Source organism: Branchiostoma floridae, chromosome 11, assembly GCF_000003815.2.
Source record: "Branchiostoma floridae strain S238N-H82 chromosome 11, Bfl_VNyyK, whole genome shotgun sequence".
Lineage (NCBI taxonomy): Eukaryota > Metazoa > Chordata > Leptocardii > Amphioxiformes > Branchiostomatidae > Branchiostoma > Branchiostoma floridae.
Genome location: NC_049989.1, coordinates 17,963,340 through 17,990,793, shown reverse-complemented (window position 1 = coordinate 17,990,793; position 27,454 = coordinate 17,963,340). Strand labels below are relative to the sequence as shown.

Genomic DNA, 27,454 nt, shown 5'->3' with positions numbered 1-27,454 from the left:
GTCAGCGATGACGTCATCGAACTATTCAACCAGTTGCCATGGCAACGTTACAGGTGGCTTCTAAGCTTTTTTTGAACGTCGTATTTGTTAGTAGCAACGGCCACAACGACTGTCAGACAACTGACGGACATCTAAAAACATAGTTATAGACTCATAAAAGCAAGGTGTGTGCAGTAGATGTAAGAAAAAAAACGTGTTCCCCATATTTTACCTGTTGACAAGTTCACCTGCCCGTAAGTTGACTACACTTCAGTGAATGTTCATGAGCGCCAACGTGGGGAAATGATGCAACCTAGTATGAAGCGGCATGAGTATATGACGTGTAGACGTTAAGAAAATAGGTGCAGTGGGTATAAAAGAAGACAGTGTACCCCATATTGTATCCCATATTTTACCTGTTGACACAGTACAAGGCACTGAATATTCATTAGAAAAAAAGGCAGGTGTACTCTGCATTTTACCTGTTGGCAAGTTCACCTGCCCGTAACGGTTCACTGCAGTTCAGTGAATATTCATGAGCACCAACGTGGCTTAATAAGGAAATGATGCAACCTAATATGGTGTGACATGGGGTGGTATGACGTGTATAGGCGTTTACAAAATAGGTGTAACGTTACATTACATTCTAAGTGTGGCGGTATGGTGGCCTTGTGGTTAGGGTTGTTGACTCAGAATCTGGAGGTGCTGAGTTCCATTCCTTGACAGGTACCGATGCTGTATGATTGGGAAGGCACCTTGCTACAGTCTCCAAGCAGATCCTACGGTGCCTTAGAGATAGCATCAAAGCTGGCCAAGGAGTATAGCCGCCAGCTTTGATACTATCTCTAAGGCACTGTAGGGTCTGCTTGGAGACTACCTAGCTACAATTTGAATAACTTAACTCCTTGGAAATGATTACCTAGCTTATGTTAGAGGCATCCCTTGGATAACACGTTAAAAGGAGGCCCCATGTTCGAGGATAGCCACACCTCGAGAGTGTTAAAGACCCCACCACACTTATTGAAAAGAGTAGGGGTCCTTCTCGGGGTGAGTGGATCAAATAAATCTGCCCGGATATGAAGCTTGTACTGTTCAGTACAAACCTGGTGGGTTAATATGCCATGAGGCAGGTTACCAGGTATGCAATACAAACAAACTTGTTGTTAAACTCAGCACGGTTCAATATCAGGGATACAAAACAGTGATGTTTGTAATGATTCCGGTGTTATTATATATGTGAATGTATAACAATTTGTAAAATTGGTAAAACTCTAATGTTCTTAATCTAAAATCTGCAGTTGTACAACTGAAACCACAGGGAAGGAAAAGCCTGCACAGAATCCCAGGGATGACACCCCTGCACAGAAGTCCCAGGGAAGAAACCCTAGCATAGAAAATTCAGGGGGTATAAAACACTAAAAAAATCCTAGGGAGCAAACCCTCGCCATAGAAGCCAGTGGCAATGGCCCAAGTATAATAGTTATGTTATACTATTGCATGTGTCAAGGTGAATAATGTATGTCACATGTCACAGATGTGAAAATACATGTCACAGATGTGAAAATAATGAGAAAAAACAGTGATTTGCAATGATAACTTGGGGTAAATAAGTTGACCTACATCTTACCTGATGGCAATGCCCCCATGGTCAGCATTGTTATCAAACGTAAATGCTGGCATTGCAACACAGAGTGATATGTGGTGTGAAAACAAAAGGTGCAGAACCTGGAACAATAGGTGTGTCTCCATTTCACCTGTCGACAATGTCCCCAAGTCCATTGTAGTTCAGCGAGTATTTATGAGCTCACACGCGGAAGAATGTTAGAGTGATGCAACCCAGCCACCCCACCCTCCCCACATGGTGTGACAAACCGGACGTAAGAGTGTAAGAGGCGCCAAACTTCTGACATTTAACCGATACTGTATATTTATGGTGCTGTGCTTGACCGTAGGGAAAGTGATGCAACAGTTGGGTAGTTGCACTGAGATCTTCAAAAATACATTTTCTCTAGAGCTACTGTAGAGTGGAACGTGTTGCCACAAAGTACTGTGGGAGCATCCTTATTAGATGGATTTAAACAATGCTTACAGCTAGATATACAAAGGTTAGGTGTGACAGGTTGTTGAGTGTAATATAACCAGCTGCTGCTACGAGGGGCGTGCAATAAGTAATGGTCCTGACCCACTTCCAGTTGTCTGATCTAAATGAAATTTTGTATGTGTAATAATTCATATCTCTATGGGTTATGTTGCAAAAGACAGCTCTGAACTAATTGTGGTTTCTGATTTACTGGTGTTTGAACTTAGTCAGGTGCGAAATGGACCAGGTGTGAAATGGAACCAGTTGAGTGTCGCGCAGTGATCCGGTTTTTGTATTTGAAAGGACGCACACCAAAGAAGACTTTTGATGAAATAAATGAAACTTATGGTGATGATGCCCCATCATATGACCTTGTAAAACGCTGGCATCCTGAATTCAAACGTGGCTGGAAGTCTGTGGAAACAGCTCCCAGACCTGGTCGTCCCTCTTGTGCCATTGATGAGGCATCAGTTGGAGGACCAACCTGGGGTGTCCTACAAAATCGGTGTCCAGAGCTGCATCAAACGATGGGAGAAATGCATAACTCTGGGTGATTCCTATGAAGAGAAGACTAATAACTGTGCCAAGTTTCATTAATCTCCTGCTATGGGAAATGGGTCAGGACCATTACTAATTGCACGCCCCTCGTATGCCACCTGCCTGAAAAGCTGGTGTACTAAAGGGTGGCTGTATCGGCCATTAAAATTTTAATGACCACTGCCGCCTTCTTCAGGATCAATGATGACCAAGAAGGCCAGGTTAGGTTAGATATAGAAGGCCATATACATCAGGTCACTCCACTAAACAGAGACTGTGGCTGGCACATTTGACCAATTGCCGACATCACCTATCCACAAGATCATAATTTGAATAAGATCATGTGTCTGCAATTCTCGCAAGTTTATGTTTATCTATTTTCTTAATTTTGCAGTTGGAGGGAAAGGAGGTTTTTGCGGTGTTTGAAGTTCACGATCAAAACAAGTCTGCATACAGTAGAAATGCAAAGCACATGACTTTGCAGTGCAATGAAAACCATGAAAATAAAACAACTGTAAACATTTCTGACTTAAGTTACAGCATTCAAGTTAAAAAGCACTGGCCTCTGATGCCTCTGATGCCCTGGTGCCTTTTTAGTTTTATGGAAGCTATTATGTAGCACCTTGCCCTCTGGAGCACCCACGTTGCACCAGGTACGCGTATCAGTTCACTTGATCCACTTGATAGATTTAGTCCTTAAGTCTGTTGTTGAACTGTGCACCTATATCACGTTCACTTTATCACGTTCACCTGTGGCAAAGGCATGCTTTCTATGCAGACGGAATGACAGAGAAGTGACTGTATATAGTGTATGATAAACGTCAGAGCAAACTACTACCCGAATGGTACCTAGGATAAACATGAAAACCATGAATTCAAATTAAAACAACCACAGACATTTTCAGTATTTACCTTGTAGGTTAAAAAGCACTGGCCTCTTTTTAGTTTTATGGATTAAGCTACTATGTAGCACCAGCTTGTCTTCTGGAGCACCTATGTTGCACCAGGTACGTATATCAGTTAAACTATGATGTACTTGAGACACAAGTCCTTAAGTCTGTTGTTGAACTGTGCACCTTTATCACGTTCACTTTATCACGTTCACCTGTGGCAAAGGCACGCTTTCTGAGCAGACGGAATAGCAGAGAAGTGACTGTATATAGTGTATAATAAACACCAGACAAACTATTACCCGGATGCTACCCAGGCTAAACACAGAAACCATGAATTCAAATTAAAACAACCACAGACATTTCATCTTTACAGTATTTACCTGGTAGGTTAGAAAGCACTGGCCTCTGTGGCCATGGTGCCTTTTTAGTTTTATGGAAGCTACTATATGTAGCAGCAGCTTGTCTTCTGGAGCACCCACGTTGCACCAGTACGCATATCAGTTAAAAGGTCTATGATCCACTTAATAGGTTAGTCCTTAAGCCTGTTGTTGAACTGCGCACCTTTATCACGTTCACTTTATCAGGTTCACTTGCGGCAAAGGCACGATTTCTGGGCATATGTGCCTGCATGCTACTATCCACTAGACAGCAATCAATGAGCACAAAACTGGACTTAAACCTGTACTGCATGTATGAAATTGAACCTTTAGGTCATTCAGCGGTCGCTTCCTCTATTGTAAAGAAAATTCTCCCGACTTGACAGAGCACAAAATTGGACTTGATTTTGATTGTTCATTTCATAAACAGAATACATGTACATGCCTAATGTATCAGGTTTTAGTATAATTCAAGAGATAAAAAACACACACAGACCACAAAATGTGAAAATTGTTATTCATGTATGAAATTTAACCTTTCTGTCATTTAGCGGTTGTTTACCCTCTATTAGAAAGTGAGTTTTCCCCACTTGACAGCCTGTAACCACCCACAGCGCGCTGGAGTACCCTTTTCTGTCAGTAGTGGAGACTCCGTTATCTCCAGACACTTGAGTTTGTCGACTTCCATCGCAATAGAGCTTTAATTAGCTTATTAAATATTTATAATTGGATAGTCCACTTTAGGTATTTACTCGGATGGATGCGCATGCTCACTGGAAGCGTCCCTACATGTAGTAGACCTCACAGGGACGATACCGCATGATTTTTTCTAACTTCTGACTGTTTGGAGGGTAAGCTGGTCAGAAAAACAGAAAACATGTCATGATCTTCGGCCCCTAAAGCTGCCTGGACTTTGTCTTATGCCCTATTGCAGACAATGCTACAAGAAGCCCATTCTATGCCAGTATAGTCCTATCCTCAAACATTGAATGATAGATAGATAGCATGTGTATATTGTACCAGAAGTAGTTTTACAAGCCTGTTCTTTCAGTAGAGGGAGGTGCATGCTGTTAGCTGGACTAAAAAAGTGTTCCTAATGGCCTACCACAGTAACTGGCCCTATCAGCCTCTGACAGCAAGGGATTGTGTAACACACACTACCATGGAGTTGACTGCTTCTGTATGAAGCCTTTGTGTGTCTGCAAAGCTAGTGTGTGTTAGCTGAAGGACATTTATACTGGCGTGTTATACCAAAGGGCAGTTATACTGGCTAATAGTATATAGATACAGTATAAAGGCATTTGACCTGACAGTCTGTTAATGTCTTCTTCTGAGATGAGCAAGCTTTCTTGACATGCACACACTTTATGCATTAATCTTTGCAATGGGACAACAATAGCCAAAAGTCATAATAATTGTTGTAGATAACATTTATTCCAGTGTTGTAGAATATCAAACAGTCTTTGCTGGCAAGTTTTAGCGCAAAGGTGAATCCACAGCTTAAAGAGGGTTGACCCTGTTTGATGTTCTTTGTGTGAACAGTTTTTGTCATTTGGAAATACCTGATTTCCATATCAAAACAATAGAGCTATGTATATATGACATTGTCTAATTCAGCTCATACTCTTTTCATAACATCAACTTGAATCTTGATAATATGATAAATAAATCTTCTTGTAACACTCTACAAAAGCATAACACACACATCTTCCTAAATTCTTTACTGTGTTACCACAGAAAGAAGTATAAAGTTGTACCATACACTTGTCTACCATTGTTAAGCATTTCTTGATGTATTATCTTAAAGTATTTGCATCCATCATTTTTTTTTCTAAGTGTCTTCTTCATATTCTTCTTTATACACCTCTTCTGTCGCACAGTGGCAAGATTTTCAATACTTTCCAACTACATGTGAGTTGCCATTTCTTGCTAACCACTCACTTTGTAATAACTTTCAGGTCCTGCTATGCTCATTTTCATAGTAGTATTAATACACTTGTTTTCCTACTTCTCTTAGGCCATACCAATTCAATTGCTTGGTTCTTGGATTTTCACAAGTGAAAATATAGCAAGAGGGCATCATAAAGCTATAGGGTAGGTAGGAAAACTTGAATATACAAATGTAACTGTGTTCACCCCATCAAACTGATTGCACCAAGGCACCAACCTGGTCTTCAGTCTTTGTTATGATTATGTTTTTCCATTTTTTTCCTAAATCTGAGAACCAACAAATTAAGATGGTGTAGCCTTATGCCAATAACAAGCTCTGGACTTCCTGAAGACCTAAAAGGCCACATTTGTACAGAGCTGAAGGAATTGATCTCTGCTATTTACACACCTTTCATACATGTCTACAGTTTTTATGAAAGTGGATTTTTCAAGTAACATTCCATGTCTCAAAACGCATACAATCATTTGGAGCAGCAACTTGAATGCAACATTTTCAAAAAGGAAAGAATCACTAAGAAGCAAGGCTACCAATCAGGGCTGTCTCCAGGACACGTCTCTGCGATCTAGGATGGAAATTTGCTGGCAATTTTGTAGCAGACAAAACCCCATCTGTCCAAAAATCTGAATTTTATGATATGAAACTCATGAAAGACTATTTTTTGTATAATTGTTTAAAATGACAAGATTTAACAATGAAAATTAACAACAGTGGCTCTCAAACAATAGTGGGATATAATAAGTTTAAAGAGACAGCCCTGATATTTGGAGACAGCCCTGATATTTGTGTACGTGACAATTTTTGAGCCTCATGTTCCAGTGATAGATTTGCTCAACATAGTGTCATCAGAAAACTCTCACAGAGAGTTAAAGCCAACCTTATTATTAGCGTCAGGCCTGTAAAACTTCAAGTATGAAAGTCAAAATCAAATAAGCTAATTTTTTGTAATAAAATGAAGCAACATGCAAGGACCAAATATTCAATGCCCACAGTGGTGCGAGCACATCGTGAAGTCAATTTTTTTTGGGTTGCGATATTTAGGGAATCCTAGCAAGGCTTGTTTCTGCATTGTTTTTATCTGCTCAAAGTAAGAAACAATGATAATAAATGTGGGAATATAGTGCAGTAGATATCAATTTCATACAGATTGTCTCATCTACAGTATTTCAACTTTTAACACTCTAATATTGCTTAGGTTGGATTTGCCTAACACAACAGAAAACCCAGTCTAAACTAGTCTGTTATAGTGTACACTACTGAGAAACAGTTGGAGATTGGGTTGTCTGTGCTAAAATCACAAGCTCAACAAGGTGAAGCTTTTTGCTGACATTATCAATGATGACATAAACAGTAAGAGATTAGCAGGCATTGACCAGAAAGACTGTACATGTGTTAAACCAATGGTTACATCATGGTAATGCAATTTTTGGTGGAAGTCTTTTAAATTTGTTGAAGAATCTGAACGAATCCCCAAAAATCAGTGTGGATAGTAGCCTCCTTTGCAGATTTCTAGGAGTGCCAGAATGTATTGCTTTCAACATGGGCCAGGTTTCCCAATGCTGAGGGACATTGTTTCCGAAAATTATGAATCAGCAGTCTCCCCCACCCCCCCACAAAAAAAAACTGGCACTCCCGGAAGTCTGCAAAGGAGGCCAGTGCAGCAGCGAGTTACAAGCAAGTAGAATAAAGTTGAATGCTATAGTTCAAGATAGCTTGGCTGGTAAAAAATCCATAACGTTACCATCTAACCAGTGGTTTTCTGCTCAGTTATCTGATTGGTCAAACCAGATCACATGAATGGGGTCAAAGTTGAAGAGGTCGGGATGGCCCAGATGGTAGAACTGCTTGTCGTAGTCCGACGTGCTCCACTGGAAGGGCTGCTGTTGATCGTGTGTCGGGCCGCTCACCGCCATCATCTGGTGGCTTTCGTGCATGGAATAGCTCGTCATCTACGGGACAAACATACGGAGATCATGCATCATTAGGCTATCAGAGATGGCATACTTCACCCCTTCACTTGGATCAGAAACACACAAAGCATACTCAAACATACGCACACACAAGTACACTCACACAGAGAAACACACACACACACAAACTTTCTTCACTTCACATTAAGAATCCTTTTTTTGGCTGTAAGGTTTTCCTAATATGAAGTTACAGGACTTTGTTTACTTGCATTTCCTTCTTTACAAAATGTGTATGTTTTTAGATGAGTGGAAAATTGAGTGAACTGCATAACAAGAATCTTCAGGTTAAAATCTTGAACCAAGGTAGCCTGACTGTCAACCTAGTTTACCAGGGCTCCCATACTCTCCCATGAGGAAAGAGTATGGGAGCCCTGGTAAAGTTAATAGAATGACACACAGGCTTGAAACAAGGGTCCTTAAAGTTAACACTTCTCCAAGATGCATGCAGACGAGACCATCCCAGGGAAGGAGGAGATCAGGGCTGGATTATGATATTTAGTCTTGTCTTGGTCGTGCTTACGTCTCCAAGGCAGCAAGAGTCCAAGGTTACACGCAGAAGACAAAATCTTGTGTCTCTAACCGGAGAGGATTGAGACATCCACACTTACATTTGTACAATGTCTTAAAGTGTTTTGTAGAGTCTTGTAATTAGAGGAGTCTGTCCTTTGAAGCAATCATAAGGGTCTGCATGGGGGAATTTGGCAATGCTTAAAAGTAAGGCCGTACTGACTTCATTATATTGATGATATTCTCTGGGCACTCAAAAACTGATGCATTTTTGCCCAATTTTTTTCCACAGCTTTGCATCTTTGTATACCATTTACTGTATGATTGCAATGTTTAACTTTTTAAAAAAAATTGATGTGAATGCTTTTGTCATCCAAATAAACGAGTCAGTGTGGCCTAAATTTATGGAGGGCAACAATGTTTCATGGTAAATTGACAAGCATATTCATTCACACTCCATACTAAGATTTGATTATCTTGATTGGTTTAACTAAGCTGTGAACAGCAACTTAACAAAAGACCCACTGTTCATGTTAGTGAGTTAAAGGGACCTTCACAGAATGCAGACCAGGTGAAGAGATGGGAGGGACCGGAAGTTTGTGTTCAGTAGCTAAGGGTACTGACAGGAGAGATGTAGGAGAAATGTGCAATGCATTTCCCACATGTGAGTCACATGAAGGGTGAGGGGAGTGAGATTGTGAGAGCAATGATTACAGTCCAGTGTATAACGATAAATGGCAACTTTTTCACTGTACAAGCCCATAGGAGGCCCAAACCTATACACCAAGAGCCGTCTTAACCACTAAAAAATCACTCAAAAAGATCACTCAAAAATAAGTAAAATATCTAAAAAAAAAAACAACTAGAAAAGGGCACTCAAAAATCACTCAAAAATTTTCCCAACCTATACCCAAAAAGGAAATATCATAATTCATGGTCCTGATCCAAAGCTAGCGGTGTCTCAAGTCCACCCCCTCCCGCGCACTTTAAGTTTAACCAACCTTCTTGGCAAAGATTGAAATGTGAGGATAAGGGGGCTGCGCTCTTTAAAGTCAACAAGGCCATGTCCTTAAAACACCTCCTTCTTACACCTGCATGTCAACTGACCTTGGTCCTGACACTTTTACAACTCTCTTCACACCAGGTGCCCAAAAAACAACCATTAATAAAACTGCTGACGGGATCACTATTAGTACATTTTCTAATTTGCGGCCAGGCGTCTGACACCTTAACCACAAGGTAGTCTGGCTGTCACGAACCTGACAAAGTGAGTGGCTGTTTTGTTTGCTTCAGCTGGACAAGGTAAACAAAAAACGAGGCTCCAAAATTTGCCCTCCTCTGGAAGAACAGAGGGCCGGACCCCAGCAATTACACCTACTTTGTGTCTGTGTGCTCGAAAAGGGTCTCCATGGGGGTGGGGGTGGGGTGTCCTAGCAATGCTAAATTGGCTGCGGTACGGTAAATTCAGGGGGACTGACAACATACATTACACTGGAGTCGAGAATCTCAATGTTGAATTGGCAAAAAAAATTCATTAATGACAATGTGGAAAAGAAGCAGTCATCACCTTGTTGTAAAGCTTGCACCTGATGGTTTAAATCATATTCATCATAAACAAGGCAGCGAACATTGATACATGTATAACTACTTTATTGTGACTTTGGAAAATCTTGTGTTTGACAATGGGATTCAAAGAATTTCTCTAGAATGCTAGAATGATAAGTGTAGGATAACAATTAAACGTGCTATGTACAATGTTGAATTAAAGCGACCAATTAATAGTTCAGAGATGATTTTACCAATGCTTTGCATTGCATTAGAGTCTGTCGGCTATGATGAACGGTGAATTTAAATAGTTTGCTACGCCTCACGGAAAAGGGCATGCAGACCCTCTGCAAACACGAAAAAGGGATCACCTGACAGTGTTTACTTGTACCTTTAAATCACCTGGAAGACTGCGGTGGGTGGCGGCATGACTGTGGTTTCATTAAAATACCTGAAAGGTGTTGTTCCTTTTGAAGTGAGGCGTACCTTATCAACCGCAGCCCACAAAGCACTACCAAATAATGCAACGTTCTCGCAACATCATGTCAAAGTCATGACGACATTGCGGGGACTGAAAACTGATTTAAAACTTTTGCATATCCATTCACAGGTAGCATGTAATTATAAAAACTATCCCCAACAAGATTGCTCCAGTGTCACAGACAAAAGACACCGGATGGCTGTCTGAAACGTCTGACGTTTCCAAAATCATATCCAGTTGCTTGAGTAACTGCTTTGGCAATTTAAAACTTTGCCTACGTTTTTTTTGTTCTTAATGTTAACAATGTCCTTTTATATCTGTTCAACAGAGCATGGGAGAAATGTCCATCAGGTGGTATAGACAATGGGATCCTACATTTGTACGCTGGCAGATTAGAGACAGAAGATGTTTTCCAACCAAACAAAAGACTGGTATCATTACAGCATTTGTGGTCAGACTGTGGTTTGACTACATCTTAAGACTGTCCCAGTCAGCTGGTTGCACAAGGGCTCGCTGTGATGGGGGCAAGAAGAGGGCATTAAAAGGGGACTTAGAGGGTATGAAAGGGGCGTTGAAAGGGACATAGAAGGTAAGAAAGGGGCGTTGAAAAGGACATAGAGGGTAAAAAAGGGGTGTTGAAAGGGACATAGAGCGTAAAAAAGGGGCGTTGCAAGGGACACAGAGGGAAAGGAAGGGGCGTTGTCCCTACATTCTGACCAAAGTACACTCAGGACATTGTGCAAACTCAAAGGATAGGATAGGGGCTTTTCATACATGACACAACAGGTTCCAAATATGTCATTGTTGGCAAGTTCTTCTGTCTACTTTGGATTTTTCATGAGCAATGAGCCTGAAACACAGTACTAATAACTACAAGGTTAACGAATGGTAACCTGCCATATACGAATGTATGTACAGAATCATCAATTATACTCGTACAACTTGTGTACGTACCATATGGCCTTAGCCTGCCACATGTCAAGGTTAATTATACCCTTTGCTGGTTAGCTAGCCAAAGGATTGAGCCAGCGATCACTACAGAGGATGGTACTCAGGCTTACCCTTTGCACAAGAGCCTATGGGTATGACTGCTGAGGAGCGACCAAAGGTTCTACAGATCGCTGGACGAATTTTAAAAGTTTTGAGTCCTTTGTTGTCTTTTAAGTCAGAGAGTTACTGTACATCATAAAATTATCATTATTATGAACCAAAAGTCATTTAAGTCCAAATTCAGTTTTGAAAACTGCATGTTTTAAGTCTTTAAAGTTCTTCGTTAATTGAAAAAATTCTTATGGAGAAGAATTTAGCAAAATCTGCCAGTAGTACACAAGAACTCATACCAAGGCTTATCCAAGGACAACACATTGTATATTATGAATAAGAGGTGAACAAAGGACATTTCAAAGCCTATAACTCTGTCAGTCTGTTGTTACTGATGCCATCCACAGCTGTTACCAACCAGGCCTGGGCACAAGAATGGAGCCTTTGAATGCCAGGTTATGAAATGTACACTTGACCATGAAGTGGTGCCCTTCTGCTATTACGTACAATTGTGCGACCTTGTCAAATTACTGCACAGCTAATCTCTGAACCAAGGACAGAAGTTACGTTCAGGGCAAGGTGAACATGGCTATCAAAACATCTATTTTCATAGTTGCTGACATCAGCAGAAGTGCAACCTTCAGCTTATTAGTAACCTTCCCCAATAAGTTTGTGTTTCAGCACAGATTGGCCAGCAGGTCGCTTTTCATTGAGGTCATCAGGGAGGTATTAAAAATCGTAGTATTAACAAATACAAACAAGACTTGGGAACATTTCACTAATAGTTGTTCACTTGTGTTATAGATGACACAAGCATGCAATAAGATACTCTGGCAAGGACAGTTAAAAAAACTTTCCGCACTTCACTCACACACAGGTGAAAATGAATACCTTACTACGGTTACTCGTGTCCCTCGGATAGGACGTTAATGTGATGTACTACTCTACAACCGAACTACATGTACTATTAAGTATGGAGGTTGCAATTGTATTCTGCTACCTTAAGGAAAAAACACACTGTAAGATAACTAGCTCTGTTAACCTCTGATCAGAATGATTCAATTGTCATCATTCATCTAGGTATTACTAGCATTAACTGTGGGTGAGAGAACAAAACAAAGCCCCCAGATTCCACGAAAACCTTGGCCTGCAATTAAAGTATTAACAAATACAAACATAACTTGGGAACATTTCACTAATAGTTGTTCACTTGTGTTATAGATGACACAAGCATGCAATATTCTCTGGCAAGATACTCTGGCAAGGACGAATAAAAAAAACTTTCCTCACTTCACTCACACACACAGGTGAAAATGAATACCTAATTATGGTTAGGGATGTCCCTTAAATAGGACATTAAATGGAAATCATGTGTCATACCCCCTGTACTACTTTATAACTGAACTACTATTAAGTATGGGGTCGCAAATAAATACTGTGTTCTGCTACCTAAAGGAAAAAACACAGAAATATCCTTTGTTCACAGTTATTCAATTGTCATCTTTCATCTAGTTGTTACTAGCGTTAGCTGTGGTTATAATGTGAGATTAAACAAAACAAAACAAAGCCCCCAGATTCCACGAAAACCTCGGCCTGCAGAGACAACCAGACAAAAAACTTCTCACGTGTACTCACAAACACTAACATGAATTGGGAACTATTCCCTTGGTTGTTAGGACTTAAAACTGTATCTCTGTTACATACTTTGTCTGACCCTCACCTTTTCCGTCATGAGCTCAATAAAAAGCGGCCTGCAGGTTGATTTGAGCTTTCATGCATAAACAAAGGTTCAAACAAACTGGATATGTAATACAAACAAACAAACAAACCTTCATGTCTGTGCCGCCATGACAGCGATGCTGTAGAGCGCTAAACGGGTAGGTTCCGTTGGCGGGATTGAGGTCGGACCTGGCAGAGATGGCGTTCTCTGCACTGTAGGGGGGCGTACAGTCGCACTTGGACAGGGGGTCGTTCTGGAAGTCATTGTACCTGGATCAAAAATAACACAGCAATCATCATTTTTTAACTTTGTGTTGATCTTCTTGAATCAGTTTATCTCACTTGAGATAAGTTGAAGTTGCCCATACATTTGTACAGTTGTAACAGATGCTCTTGGGCCACACATTTCTGGAGAAATGAAGTTGGGAAATGCCCTTATGTATCAAAAGGTGTGGAAGGGATAACCAATATGAATTTGAAGTAAAAGTTGTGTTGTTACAGTTAAGTATTATTTCAAATGGCACACCAAAATAACTATCATATTCGTAACGTAATGTGAACATTGCCGAGGCTTGATGTTTTTTAATAAAACGTTACGATGAAAATGGGTTTTATTTGAATCCAAATAAGCTGCCATCTTTTTAAGGGGGTTAAAATGTCTCAAAGGGGATATAATTTCACAGGAAACACTAAAGCTCCTATACTCCCATTTGAATTCAAATTTCCTGTTTGTGTTTTTACACAATTAAAGCAAGGGGGTTGAAATGTCTTTGATAAAACCTCACAGGATCTATCAAGAAAGCTATCATATTCTGTTTAGATTGACAAAGCCTTTATTAATTGGTACCGCACATAAAGCTGAAAAGGATACCTAAATTTAGATTCTAATTTGCAGAGTGTCTTTTTACAATGAAAGCAAGGAAGTCAAAATGTCTTTGACATATAATGATAATGGTACCGTATCTTTACAAGGCATTACTGACATTAAATATGATATCAAATGTAAAGCTGAAAAGGATTCTAATCAAGTTGGACATCTTTTTGTCGATCAAAGCATTTATTCAGACCCTTGTAGTGCCTAGTAGATCTCTCCTCTCGAGGCACCTCCTTGGACACGGGACCCCCATTTTATGCCTCTTCTGAAAGACGGTTGCAACCCTAACCCTGCACAAGATCGAACCCGGGTCTCCCATTACCAATTGGAACCAGAAGCTCAACTGTGTACCAGTTTAGCCACAGGGACATCCAAACAATTAAAGCAAGGATGGTAAAATGTCTGCAGATACGCAGGTGCAGAAATATTGAAAAAAATACATAGTGTCACATCAAACATATGTATGTTTTGCTCATCATTCTATTCTGTACATCTTTACCCCAAGGATGCGAGGTCAATGACCCTTCCTCCTTCCATTCTGGGTTACAGACAATCTATACACGGACATCACCCAGTTTCCTTAACAGAGAATTAACTCAGACAGTCGTATGGTGATTTCATCTGTTTGTTTTATAACGTACAATCTTCATTTCAACAAGAATTCTGACTAAATGAGAACAAGTGCTAAACAATGATTGTATAGTACAGGATATGATATCATAATGTAATTGAGGCCTTGGTTGAAAAGTCACGTTTCATAACTTGTGGGTCATATCATACTATATATAAATATCATACATTTTTTACATAAAGCCTTCAAAGTCGTCTACATATCTGGATATTCCCCTTATATCTGTTCGTCTTTGTGGATTAGCAGTGCTCTGTTACGGTATCCAAATACCTCACTGATCATGAAAAGAGTGAAAAAATAAAAGTCATCAATACTTGTCATACTCTTTTGGCAGCATGTCCCAATATTTTGAGTATGGAATGATGATGATAATTCCTTTCTTTGTATCAACAGAATGTGAGTAGGCAAAGAGCCATGCTAATGTAACAATGCCAAAGCATTGTCCAAGACATACGGAAGATACAAAAGCTGGAAGTTCTGTTTCAGTACCAGGGACAGCTGCCAAACAAATAATAGACCTTTGTCTTGTCAAGACCTGCCAACATAACAAATATCATTATCATCTACTGAGAGGTTCTTAGTTATACTGACCACAAATATGCAGAAACACAAATAGAGATGCACACACACACAGACACAGGCCTAAAGCAATACCTCCATCTTCATTGAGGTAAATATCATCCTCGTTAGGAGATTTCAAAATCTTTCCCCTCTAAAGGCCACAGGCCTGTTGCTAGGGCCGATGCTATATTAAGACCATCATACGTACATACAGATGCATACTATTAGATTCTCCTTTCTTTCCTGTATGAAAGGCAACTTATATATCCAGGAGACAAGCCACTGAACTGAAGTACTATGGAGCGCTCTATAGCCTCTTTTAGTAACTAGATATGGGAGTAGAAACAGAAAGAAACAACATGCCGACACCCGGGATCGAACCCGGGCCAGCAGATCACAAATCCAATGTGCAAACCACAATGCCAAAAGCTCAGAGCTGTTGGTGTGGTCAGTTTGGCAGTGCTTGAAGCCCACTGTTATACTTATTCACCATGATACCATGTTATAGAAAGAAAACGTTTCTGGGCACTGATTTTGCATTTTCCTGTTGCTAGGGCCGATGCTATATCAAGACCATCATACAGATGCCTACTACCGGTATTAGATTCTCTTTTCTATATGAAAGGCAATTATATGCCCAGGAGACAGCAAGGAAATTGGCAGACATATCAAAGCTTGGTGCCTAATGATTCAATTTATGACAAGAGTGTTGCTAAAACTGGTCTGAACTGGTTGTAGTTACCAGGGGATATGGCTTGATCTATTCATCCACAGTAGCTGGCTAGGACAATATCATTTGAACACGAACAAAAAAAAAGAAACAGCCAAGAAGAAGACTTTGAAAGCTATGAAACACTGAGCTACTGGAGTACTACGGAGAGCTTGTAGCCTATTTTTGTACTCATCTTTAGACCTGTGGCTATTGTTCAGTGATGCTGTGTTATAGAAACTGATTTGATATTTTCTTGATTTATGTGTGAAGCCTCAATAAAGTATGCACCCCTCATTTGGGCCAAGTCACAGACAAACACTGAAACATGAATTGGGAAGAAAAGAAAAAAAAGTATGCACACCTTCTCCACTGATCTTGAACACATTTTGAATCAGCTTAAAATTCAATCTTTTAATGTTTTTCAATTTTAATTTTTCACAAATCTTTGTGGACTTCTTCACACTCTAATGACATATCATATTTCATCCATGGCAAATTGTCCTTCAGAACCCAGGCTTAATTCTGTGCCATCTTAGACACAATGCCACAGTCAAGGTCATCAGTACTTTAGGACATCCTGCTGAGTTGGCAAACTTGGAAAAAACATGTCCATATTTAGATACAATAACTATAACGTATTTTAGTAATTTAGTATGCACCCCAAATGAAGTATGCATCCTTGCGCCGAGTCACAGACAAACACTAAAATATAGATTTAGAAAACTCAAATACATGTAAAGCATGCATCCAAGCTTCTCCACTGATCTTGAACACATTTTAAATCAGCTAAATTCAATCTTTTAATGTTTTTCCCTTTAAATTTTTCACAAATCATTCAGGACTTCTACATAGTCGGATGACATATCATATTTCATCCATGCCAAAGTGTACTTGATAACCCAGGCTTTAAGTCTTCTGTGCGACCTTAGACACAATGCCACAGTCAAGGTCATCACCACTTTGGAACATCCTGCTGAGTTGGCAAAGTTGGAAAAAACATGTCCATATTTAGATACCCCTCCAAGTGCAAGGGCAAGTGAAGTCAGCGTACACAACTCTATCTGGTACCTCCATCTGTCGTGAAACCCACAGGTCGGCCTGACACCACATCCTGACACTTACGTCTTCCCATGGTGGCATTAAGATAGGACTAATCCGACGTACAACTTCAATCTCTTAAGGTCCACCACAAGGCCTGCTTCCTATTGTTAATCTGGCATTTACTTACTAGCTCTTTCCCAATGTGCCATTTCATATTGTTAATCTGGCATTTACTTACTAGCTCTTTCCCAATGTGCCATTTCATGATAATTTCTGAACCATATACTACTGTTCTGAAGAGGAAGATCGCTTCATAATTCCAGAAGTCTACTGCATAATTCCAGAAGTCCACTGCAAGGCCTGTTTCCTATAATTGTTCATCTGACATTTACTTACTAGCTCTTTCCCAATGCGACATTTTACAATAATTTCTGAACCATATACTACTGTGCTGAAGAGGGTGATCATTTGATAACTCCAGAAGTCCACTGCAACACCTGTTTCCTATAATTGTTCGTCTGACATTTACTTACTAGCTCTTTCCTAAGGTGCCATTTTACGATAATTTCTGAACCAAATACTACTATTCTGAAGAGGGATATCGCTTCATAACTCCAGAAGTCCACTCCAAGGCCTGTTTCCTAGTGTTTATCTGACGTTTACTTACATTGTACTAGTCTTTCGCCATACAAAAAGTTGTGCCATTTTACCATTATTTCTTAACCATATACTACTGTGCTGAAGAGGGTGATCGCTTGGTAACTCCAGAAGTCCACTGCAAGGCCTGTTTCCTTTTATCAATCTGGCATTTACAAAATGTACTTACTAGCTCTTTCCCAATGGGAAAAGTTGTGCCATTTTGAGATGATTTCTGAACCATATACTGCTCTTCTGAAGAGGGTGATCACTTGATAGCTCCAGAAGTTAGCATATTGTCACAACTGTTTAATGGTTTGTTTATTTCAACCTCCTACAGTTAGAGTTTATTACTGTACAATTATTATTTTTTGGCTCAGGAAAAGAAGTTGATTAATTTATAAAAAAACTTTGAACCATTGTTATATAGCTTGGTTTAATATTGAACAGAAAAAAATACCTCTTCAGTGGCAAACATTTAAGACAAAACATGCAAATACATAGCTTATAAGTTATAGGGACTTGTGAATGAGTGAAAGAGTGAATGGGGCCTTAAATTCTACTGTATTACTTAGAATTTGTTTCTGACTGTAAGTTAAAAGGTGAAGGTAAGCACAATAAGAACCTATATACCTGTAGAACAGCGTGTAGTATAAGCAAGTAATTGAGAAATAACTGTGGTGACCTTGTGGTTATGGTTGTTGACTCTAAACCTTAAGGTACCGAGTTTAATGTACATGTAGCCTCTACCAGGCTTCACAGGTTGCTGGAAAAATACTAAAAATTGGCCAAATAAGACAGAAAACACGACACAGGAGTAAAGTCTGCGACCGAAGGTTGGCCAACACTCCTAGGCCAAATTAGCTCCTACTAGGCTTTTATTCCTAACTTCCTAAGCCAAAGTCCCCTATTTGGCCAGGCGGGAGTCTGGTAGAGACTACTGAGTTAGAATTTTAGACAGTTTCCGATGTTGTAGACCAGGGACATCCCTAAGAAAGGGTGTTAAATGGAGGTCCTGTGTTCAAGGACTGTGAGCCACACCTCAAGCATATAAGAGAAGCTAACTCTTCAAAAAGAGTAAGGGACTGGTCGATATTTAGCGGGGGGGGAGGGCCGGTCGTCAGAGGGGGGAGGGCCTAGGAAAAAAAATTTGAGCCGGGGGAGGGCCTAGGAAAAAAAATTTGAGCCGGGGGGAGGGCCTAGGAAAAAAATTTTATCGGACTACCAGCAAAATTTGTCCCTCAAAATGCCGGAAATTGGCGTTTCAGAGGGTCAAAATTTCAAAATTTCCCCAGGCCTCCACAAGCTTGAGACGCCTCGCACCCGAGGTTCGGCGCCCGACATGGTATAAAGAAAAAGGCCGGTGGCTCGCCGCTCCACATGTTGAAAATTCGCTTAGTAATATTTCACTGCCGCGCCTTTGACTCTATCTCTGTTCAACACCGCTACAATGTTGTAAAAATATTGATGTTACAGTGTTCATTTACCGTTTTAACGCTTGTATTAATAGAGGACTGGGCTGAGAAAATATCAGTCAAATTTGTTTTCCTTTCTTATGAAGCTGGCGCGGCAAAGGCAGGAAGCCGATAAAGTTACCAAAATGCGACGTAAAATATAACGTTACTTCCGGTTTGCAATGCTACCATTCAGTCACGGTGACAAAATTTAGCGTACTTGCATATCTAGTCAACATTTGCGCACCAACACATGCCGGTATTTTCCTAATATTTTACCGCAAAAATGACGTGAAAATGCGTATTTTTTTCTTCATAATTTGGAAGGCTCTGGAAGATGACTTGCGACAAAGTGCCGTCTGTGAAACGGCCGGTGAGACTTGTGAATTCAGCTTTCCGCGTTTCATGTCGCTTTCTCTCGCTGTACATCGTCAGCAAACTTGTAATTGTGTGGTTGGAGATCAAAATCTTTGTCGACAATGTTTAATTTGCTTAGAAGGAAAAAAGACGACTGTCACAGGGCTTGGCGCATCGTGAGGGCTTGGAATATTTTGCTTGGCGCAACGTGATTTTAAACCCACTGCGCTACCTGAAATTTTGCAGACAGGACACTGTTACTGTTTTAATGCCACGGGAGGAATCTGCTTGGAGATTACTCTTTCCCCACTTCTATATTATAAAATCTTACACAACGTCCTTGTTGTAACCTGTACAGCTAGCAGCGAATGCTCGACTTGGGAACTATCATAATTATCAAAAGTACGCAGTACAAGACGTGTGCAAGCCGATTCCCACGTAGGACATGCTGTTGTACGTGTCGTTACCATGGCAACAGCCTTGGCTGCAGTCTTTAGATGTACCGATTGGACAGGGCTTGCCGCTTTGTGCGTAAAATCGAATTAACTTGCGACCAATCACAGCCCGCAGCAGTGCCCAAAAGGCGGCAAACGTCATGTCAATCAAGAATAAACGCAAAACTATGGGAATAACCCGGGAAACTGCAATGTTTGGGACTGCAATGTTTGGGACAAGTATCTCGCCAAGGCCTCGACTCGTCAAGAAGAAGTGGACGACGCGGAAACTATTGCTTCTACTAGAAGTGTTGAGGAACAAGGAGAAGGGGCAGCGGTGGAGTCAGGGCTGGCAAAGCTCGCGAGGAAACGATGTCGGAGCCGCAGAGGACGGCTCGAGCCTCTCAAATCCAAGAAAAATGGCGCAAGAGGCGGCAGTGGCTTTGTCACATCGGAGACGAGTGGTGTGTGACGTCTGTTTACAGTTTGCACCAGGAGGAAAACATCCTTAAACGATTCCTTTGTCGATAGTTTTAAAACTATGAAAATCGGAAGCTTGACAGTTCATGAGGCCTGTGATACAGACACTGCTACTGAGAAAAGAATGTGAACTAACGCGTCAAAAAATAAATAAACGCTCATAAATAAATTCCCGTCAAAATGCCTTTTAAATCGTACAGGATCCGGGTGATTCCGATCGGAGTTTGCAGGCATTGCAAATTAGAATCCTGAATAAAAGTGAATGTTACCGAATAAATAGTATCATAATTCTTTGTCATGCTTGTTCATGTGCCAGTACACCTAGAACACCAGTACAAATGGCATTTTGATTTAGAACTTTTCTTATGCGCCCGGCCCGCCGTGGGAAAATCGTCCTTACGCTTCGGCGCCCCCCTCCCCACTACAGTTTTGGTTAGTCCTATCGTCCTGACGTTTTTGTCGGCATTTCCCTCCGAGTCACAGTCAGTTACTGCCACCACAGAACCAACAAGTCCCAAAGGTATGTACATTGAAAATAGTCTCCGACAAGCTGCTCCAGCTTGCAATGCGTTTAGTAAAGGGGCGGGGCGCGCGCCGCGAAGCGGCGCAAATCTACTAGGAGTCCAGGTACAAAATACTTTTGCGGTGTTGTTCAGTGGATAGAGTGGCATCATTTATGAATATCAAAAGAATAAAGTAGCCTCCATGAAGAATATATTTATGGGCTCCTAGCCATTCAATTTCCCTTTTTTGCTTCGCGACGAAAAACGGAAAACCAGTATCATCAGTATGGCGTAAAGGACATTTCCAAGCGGGAGCGCGGTGATTTATTTGCGTTTTGAATATTTTTCAAATTTGATAGGAGGGGGGAGGGCCTAGGAAAAATATTTTGACTTGGGGGGAGGGCCTAGGAAAAAAAATTTGACCGGGGGGGAGGGCCTAGGAAAAAAATTTTGACCCGACCCTCTGACGACCGGCCCTCCCTCCCCGCTAAATATCGACCAGTCCCTAACAGTCCTTCACATTGTGGGTGGAAGCAGCCTTCATTACATACCTGGTGTGTTATGTCATTAGGTTTACTGGGTGTGCAATGTAAGCAATCATTTACGATGTGTAAAAGCTCGTTTTAGAACTTAGTAGCTATATACAAAACACCACGAGAGTGCATCCCACTTTATATAAATGACATCCAAACAATGGAATGTTCCGAGATTTATGAGCGATAGTTTTGAAAATCAACAAAACTAATGATGTTAAACTTCTTCAGTTTGTTGTCAAAATGTTTAACTTTATTACCTTCGCCAAGGTGGATATGTTTTCTGTGCTGTTTTCATGTCCATACATTTGTTTATGTGTGTGTATACACAACATAACTAGAGAAGTTGTGGATGGATTCTTATGATATTTGGCAAGTGGGTAGGGGTCGGGTAGATGAAGGTCAAGTTCAATAATAGGCTTCATAGTGGCTTGCTAAGTAAATTCAGCAGAACATCTCAGTTTTGATATCTTATGTTCTGGACAAGCTATTCTTATATCAACCGTTCAAAGCCTTAATGAAGTTAATTTGTGTGAATGTGAAATGTGGGAATTCTGTTTTCAATTTCATCACTGAGATCAGAAATTTCACATCCCTTGCAGTCAAAACAATTCTGTGGTACAGTTCATCATAATATTTATGATGTTAGGGAGATGTCACTGGAAAAAACGTGGTGAAAATAAAACCACTGCATACATTTCAATATTTACAGTGCCACTAGCATTAGAAGCGCAGGTGTCACGTAGCGCACGCTGTGCAGAACTAATTTATTTCAAGATAGGACTTGACATCATCTAGATACATAGCAAGTAGTACACGGTTGTTGTATACAATGTTCCACCTTTTCAACACTGACTTCACGAAGACTTTCATGACATGTACATTGTTCTCTAAACCATACAAAATAAATTAGATGCAGTACTTGACGTCACATGTTGTATGTCATATGATGCTTTCTAACATTGATTACACGTAGTACATGTACACTGCTGTTATATACAATGTTTTACTTTTCAACACTGACTTCACGTAGACTTCATGTAAAATGTTACAAGAATACAAAATAAATTTCACATAGTACTTGACGTCATACATGTTGTATGGCATATAATGCTTTCTAACATTGACTGCACGTAGTACACTGCTGTTGTATGCAACGGTCCACTTTTTCAACACTGACTTCATGTAGACTTCATGGAAAATGTTATATTAAAGCATACAAAATAAATTTCACGCAGTACTTGACGTCATACATGTTGTACGGCATGTAATGCTTTCCAACATTGACTGTACGTAGTACATGACTTCTGTATACAATGTTCCACTTCTTCAACACTGACTTCATGTAGACTTCATGTAAAATGTTATAAGCATACAAAATAAATTTCACGCAGTACTTGACGTTATACATGTTGTATGTCATATAATGCTTTCCAACATTGACTGCACGACTGTTGTATACAAATCATTATTATGATATTCCACTTACAACACTGACTTCAAGTAGACTTCGTGTAAATTGTTAGTATAACCATACAAAATAGTTTTTAAGCAGTACATGTTCACACCACATTACAATTAATGCCTACACTTACACTCTTATTCCTCTGCTTGTGATGCAGATTATTTTAGGTACTCAGACCAATTATATTAATAAAAATTAATAACATATCAAAACTGGAGGTCCCACTGTAGTACCATAACAGGCCACTAGGGGGCCAAAATCTTATCATTTTTAGGTCTCATTCTTCTGACCTTCTCAAGTTCAGATGAAAGGCCACACAAATGAATGCTGCCCAAAAATAACAATGCTAGAATTTTTCATGGAGGTATCAGACACATATTAGATTATATAGAAACAAACTAGACACAATAAATGATCTAAATGCATTTGCAGGTAGCCTTATAAGGTCAAAACCCACCCCACAACCTGAGATTACAGTGCCCTGACCACAAATCCCTGAACACAAATTGGATTAAGATCTGTAATTGGATAGGTTGGGGCTGCGGTATAGGAGGGGAAATGAAGATGTTTTATGTTCGCAGTTGAAATAATTCTGTCATACAGTGATTGTAGCAATATACTGGAAACCCAAATTTGTGGTTTAATAAATTTGAGGTAGAGAGGTCACTGGGAAAATAAAGTCACCGAGCTGGGTTTGTGGTCTAGTGGCCCTGGTTCAGTGCAGGTTCAAATACCAGGAGCCAGTGTCTCTACTCCTTTCTTACATTGGTTCCCAACACTGACCCTGTGACGTAAAAGGCTAGGGAATGTGCTACACAGGGATATCAAGCTTGAAGATTTGAGGACGAATCTTTAAAAGAAAAGGGGGAGGAGTGTATCAGTGGGGCTCAAGCGCTGCCAAACTGACCATGTCAAAGGTTCTGAGCTTTTGACATGCCCGTAGCCAGGGGGGGTTCGGGGGGTTCGGAAGAACCCCCCCACTCGCTCAAAAGGTCCGCTTTTTCAGGATCGAAGGTCCACTTTTTGCATGTCCAAGATTTTTTTTCAAAGGCATGACTGATTTGCATTTTTTCTTGATAGACATTTCAGCCAATTGTAGTAAGTCTATCAGCAAAATTTGCCCCAGAAAGTGCAGGAAATGGCTTTTCAGAGGGTCCAGATTTCAAAATTTCCCCGGACCTCCATTGCGACGCCTCACGCCTTTGGTGTCAGACATGGTGAAAATATGTCGAGGGAGTTGGCCTCAAAGCCTTGTCCTTTAATAGAAATACCATTAAACTTCGCAAGCGATTTTTGACGGTCAAAATGCAGGAAATGGCGTTTCAGAGGGTCAAAATTTCATTTTTTCCGGGGGAGCATGCCCCCGGACCCCCCTAGGTACCTCACGCCTTCGGCGTGAGTCTCGCGCCTGCGGCGCTCGATGGTCCCACATTTACTAAAAAGAACCCCCCCAACCGAAATCCTGGCTACGGGCATGTTTGACATAGTGGTTTGCGATGCTAGGTTTGTCTGGTCACCAGGGTTCGATGCGGGTTTGAATCCCAGGAGCCAGGAGACTGTTTCTACTGCTTTCTTTCAGCATCATCGAATCTACAACTCCCCTGAACTTTGTGACGGGGTCAAACGCAGACCTTACATAAGGCCGGACACTTCATGACCATGTCAAAGGCTCTGAGCTTTTGACATAGTGGTTTGCCATGCTAGGTTTGTCTGGTCGCCAGGGTTCGGCGCGGGTAAGAATCCCAGGAGCCAGGAGACGGTTTCTACTCCTTTCTTACAGTATCATCGAATCTGTAACTTGTGAACTTTGTGACGCAGACCTTACATAAGGCCGGACACTTCAAGCAGATCCTACGTTGGCATAACATACTATCAAAGCCGGCCAAGAAGGTTAGCTTGCCAAAGTGAGACCCATTGGCCACCGTGGATCTGCTTGGAGATTAAGCCTCTTGGGCATTTCTAAGCACGGTTGGGGTCCGATTGACGGAATGAAGCTACTGAACTTTGTGACGGGGTCACACGCAGACCTTACATAAGGCCGGACATTTCATGTCCACCTGTTTGTCCCGCTGGTCACTCATTGACGGGATGGTCAACACAGCTGTGGACGGGTGTATGTAATAAAGGTGTAGTGGACAGGCACAAGGGCGCCTCGTATATTAACCTTATCTGATGACCTTAACCCACTGACCGTCGAAAACACACCTGCACTGAAATCTATCTGCATCTGTAGCAGCAGTTGTATAGTTCGTATACTTGTTGGTGAAATACACGCGGTAGCTTCGACCAGGCCTTCCGACAAGGGTGTGAGTGAGGATCATAGAATTTGGCAAAAAAAAACAGTCTACGTTTAGTTTTGGGTCTCCCCTCCGGCTGCATGGTTGACCAACTCCTCTGGTATGAAAAATTATCATCAGTCTGGTAGAGACTAAGCACATAGTGTGAAAACAACTAGGTATATAACACTGAACAACCTGTCACATCTAACCTTTGCACATTTAACTGTAAGCATTGTTTAAAGCCATCTGTTGAGGATGCTCCTAATGTACAATGTACTTGGTGGCAATGAGTTCCTACAATGATTTGCAGTAAAAAAATGCCTCTGTCGTATCTTCTTGAATCGACATTTCTCAATCACATCAACATGTAGGACTGTATAATGGTTATTAATTAAGTTTGGTGGGAACGTATGAGAAGAGCTTTTGCATCTGGCTACCCAGGCGATCTACCCTGTGGTTAAACATGAGGAAGAAGCTATGATACAACTTAGAAGGCGTAATTCAAACCACCAAATCGTTATTTGATTAATGATGCCCATTAAAGACAAGTTTCTTTTATGGTGTTCAAACCAATATGTGCATGGAAATCTACAAATCTGCGATATCAAACATGTGCAGCTGATCACTGGACAAATATTTACCTTGTGACCTTGAAAAAGAATCAATCAAGTTGGTTCCACATACATAGCACATTACACAACACTTCCTACTGTGAATCTTGATAAGTTTATAGTGGTTACATTTTTGCTGTTTTTGCATTGAACTCTCCACATACAGTGAATATGATTATGTTTCTAATACATGAATATTACTACTGATCACAGAACTAGTTCACCCCCCCCCCAAAAAAAACACCCTAAATTTTTCCTTTCTATCACACACACACACAAAAAAAAAAAGAATTTTCAGTATTTGGTATGAGAGAGTTTGAAAATCCTAACAGCCTCAAACCAGGATTTTGTTCACATCAATTAACATTCCAGAACTGTGCTAGAGTTTCTGGTTATTTTGACAGACTTTGTCATCGAAGACTAAGCTAGTGAGATATAACATTCAAATGTGATGACAGCATTTCTAGTTCCCTGGGTGCCAGACAGAATCGAGCAGCTAGCCAGCCCACCGATCTCATATTAGCGCTCCCGAAGATGGTTTTGCTGCCCTTTTCGCCTTTGGGCTTTAACTTCCAGGAGTGCTAATATGACATTGGCGGGCCTGAAAGCTTTGGGTCCCCGAATAAACTCGCTAGCTGCCGGATTCTGTTTGGCACCCAGGGTACATATCTAGAAAAAACAGTCTGCAGACAGTTGACAGAGCAGTACAGACCAAGACTGTCTCCATCTATCTTTAAATTTCTTTCTGTCCCAGTCATTGTTTGGGAGACAAAATTGTTGATTTTTGTTGTTAAATCTGTTGTTATAAGCTTATAAGGATATGTTTTCATCAGTTTTAATGTCATGAAGCTCTGATTTTTGGGACAGATGGCGTGGAATTTTTTTTAATGTCCCAACAAGTAAATGTCTTTCCCAGGATAGGTCCTGGAAACAGCCCTGGTACAGACACCACGTTAGCCAGAGATGCTGCTACAGTGAGTGGAGTTAATTAATAGCAGTGCTTTAATAGTAGTGCTCAATGGCCTTGCACTGAGCAAACTCGTTAAAAATAACGAAAATTTAATACAAAACTGTGTATTCTGCATCACCTTTGGTCAGACTACTAGTATATAAAATTGTGGTGGCAAGGTCTCCACATAAACCACAAAAATAAAACACTCTGTTCAAGATTAACGGTGTACTGTAAATGCAAAAATGTTTGCCATTTTTGCAGTGGCCCCTTCACTGTGAACTTAAAACCACCGTGAACATTTTTCTATGGCAGCAAGAGACTACAGTGCATGGTGCTACCGTGAACTTAAAACCACCGCGAAAAGTCCTTTTTTCTGCTACCGTGAAATTAAATCCCTGCAAACTTAAATGCATTTACAGTACATCACGCGTCTTGCCCTTCTCCCTAGCAACTAGAGGCTTTTATAGCACCAGAATACAGGTGGCCCTCATGTGCATAATTCATGGTAATTACCAGTGATGACTGCTTCGTGTTCCATTTATTCATGAGAAAACAAAACAGCTGGGCATGTAGTTACCTGTGCTAATGTAAGACTCAAGTTATTGAAAAGCCTATTGTAGGTATATGCGTCAGCGTGGCTAGTATCATTATTCCATGGTGGAAACAAAGAAGTAACCCAGCCTCCATAGTAGGCTATGAGAGTCTAGCTTTATTGGTGCTTATATTATCAGAGATGTCACTCTAGCACAACTGGTAGCAGCTTCACAGTTGAACCCCTGGTTTAATTAGTTGGTACATGTTAGATGTAACTGTGAGACTCCGGTTCAAATCCTGGGAAGGGCATCTCAGTTGGG

General features: G+C 40.7%; 1 protein-coding gene across 1 annotated transcript in view; it reads right to left on the bottom strand.

The window, feature by feature from the left end:
* Positions 1-6,113: 6,113 nt before the first annotated feature.
* LOC118425925 (putative phospholipase B-like 2) overlaps positions 6,114-27,454 on the bottom strand; it is a 30,759-nt gene continuing 9,418 nt past the window's right edge. The window contains exons 10-11 of the mRNA XM_035835091.1: positions 13,188-13,347; positions 6,114-7,763 (exon numbers count right to left, since the gene is read on the bottom strand). Of these exons, the coding sequence (XP_035690984.1) occupies positions 7,578-7,763; positions 13,188-13,347 (346 nt within the window). The 3' untranslated portion in view covers positions 6,114-7,577. The remainder of the gene's footprint in view (positions 7,764-13,187; positions 13,348-27,454) is intronic.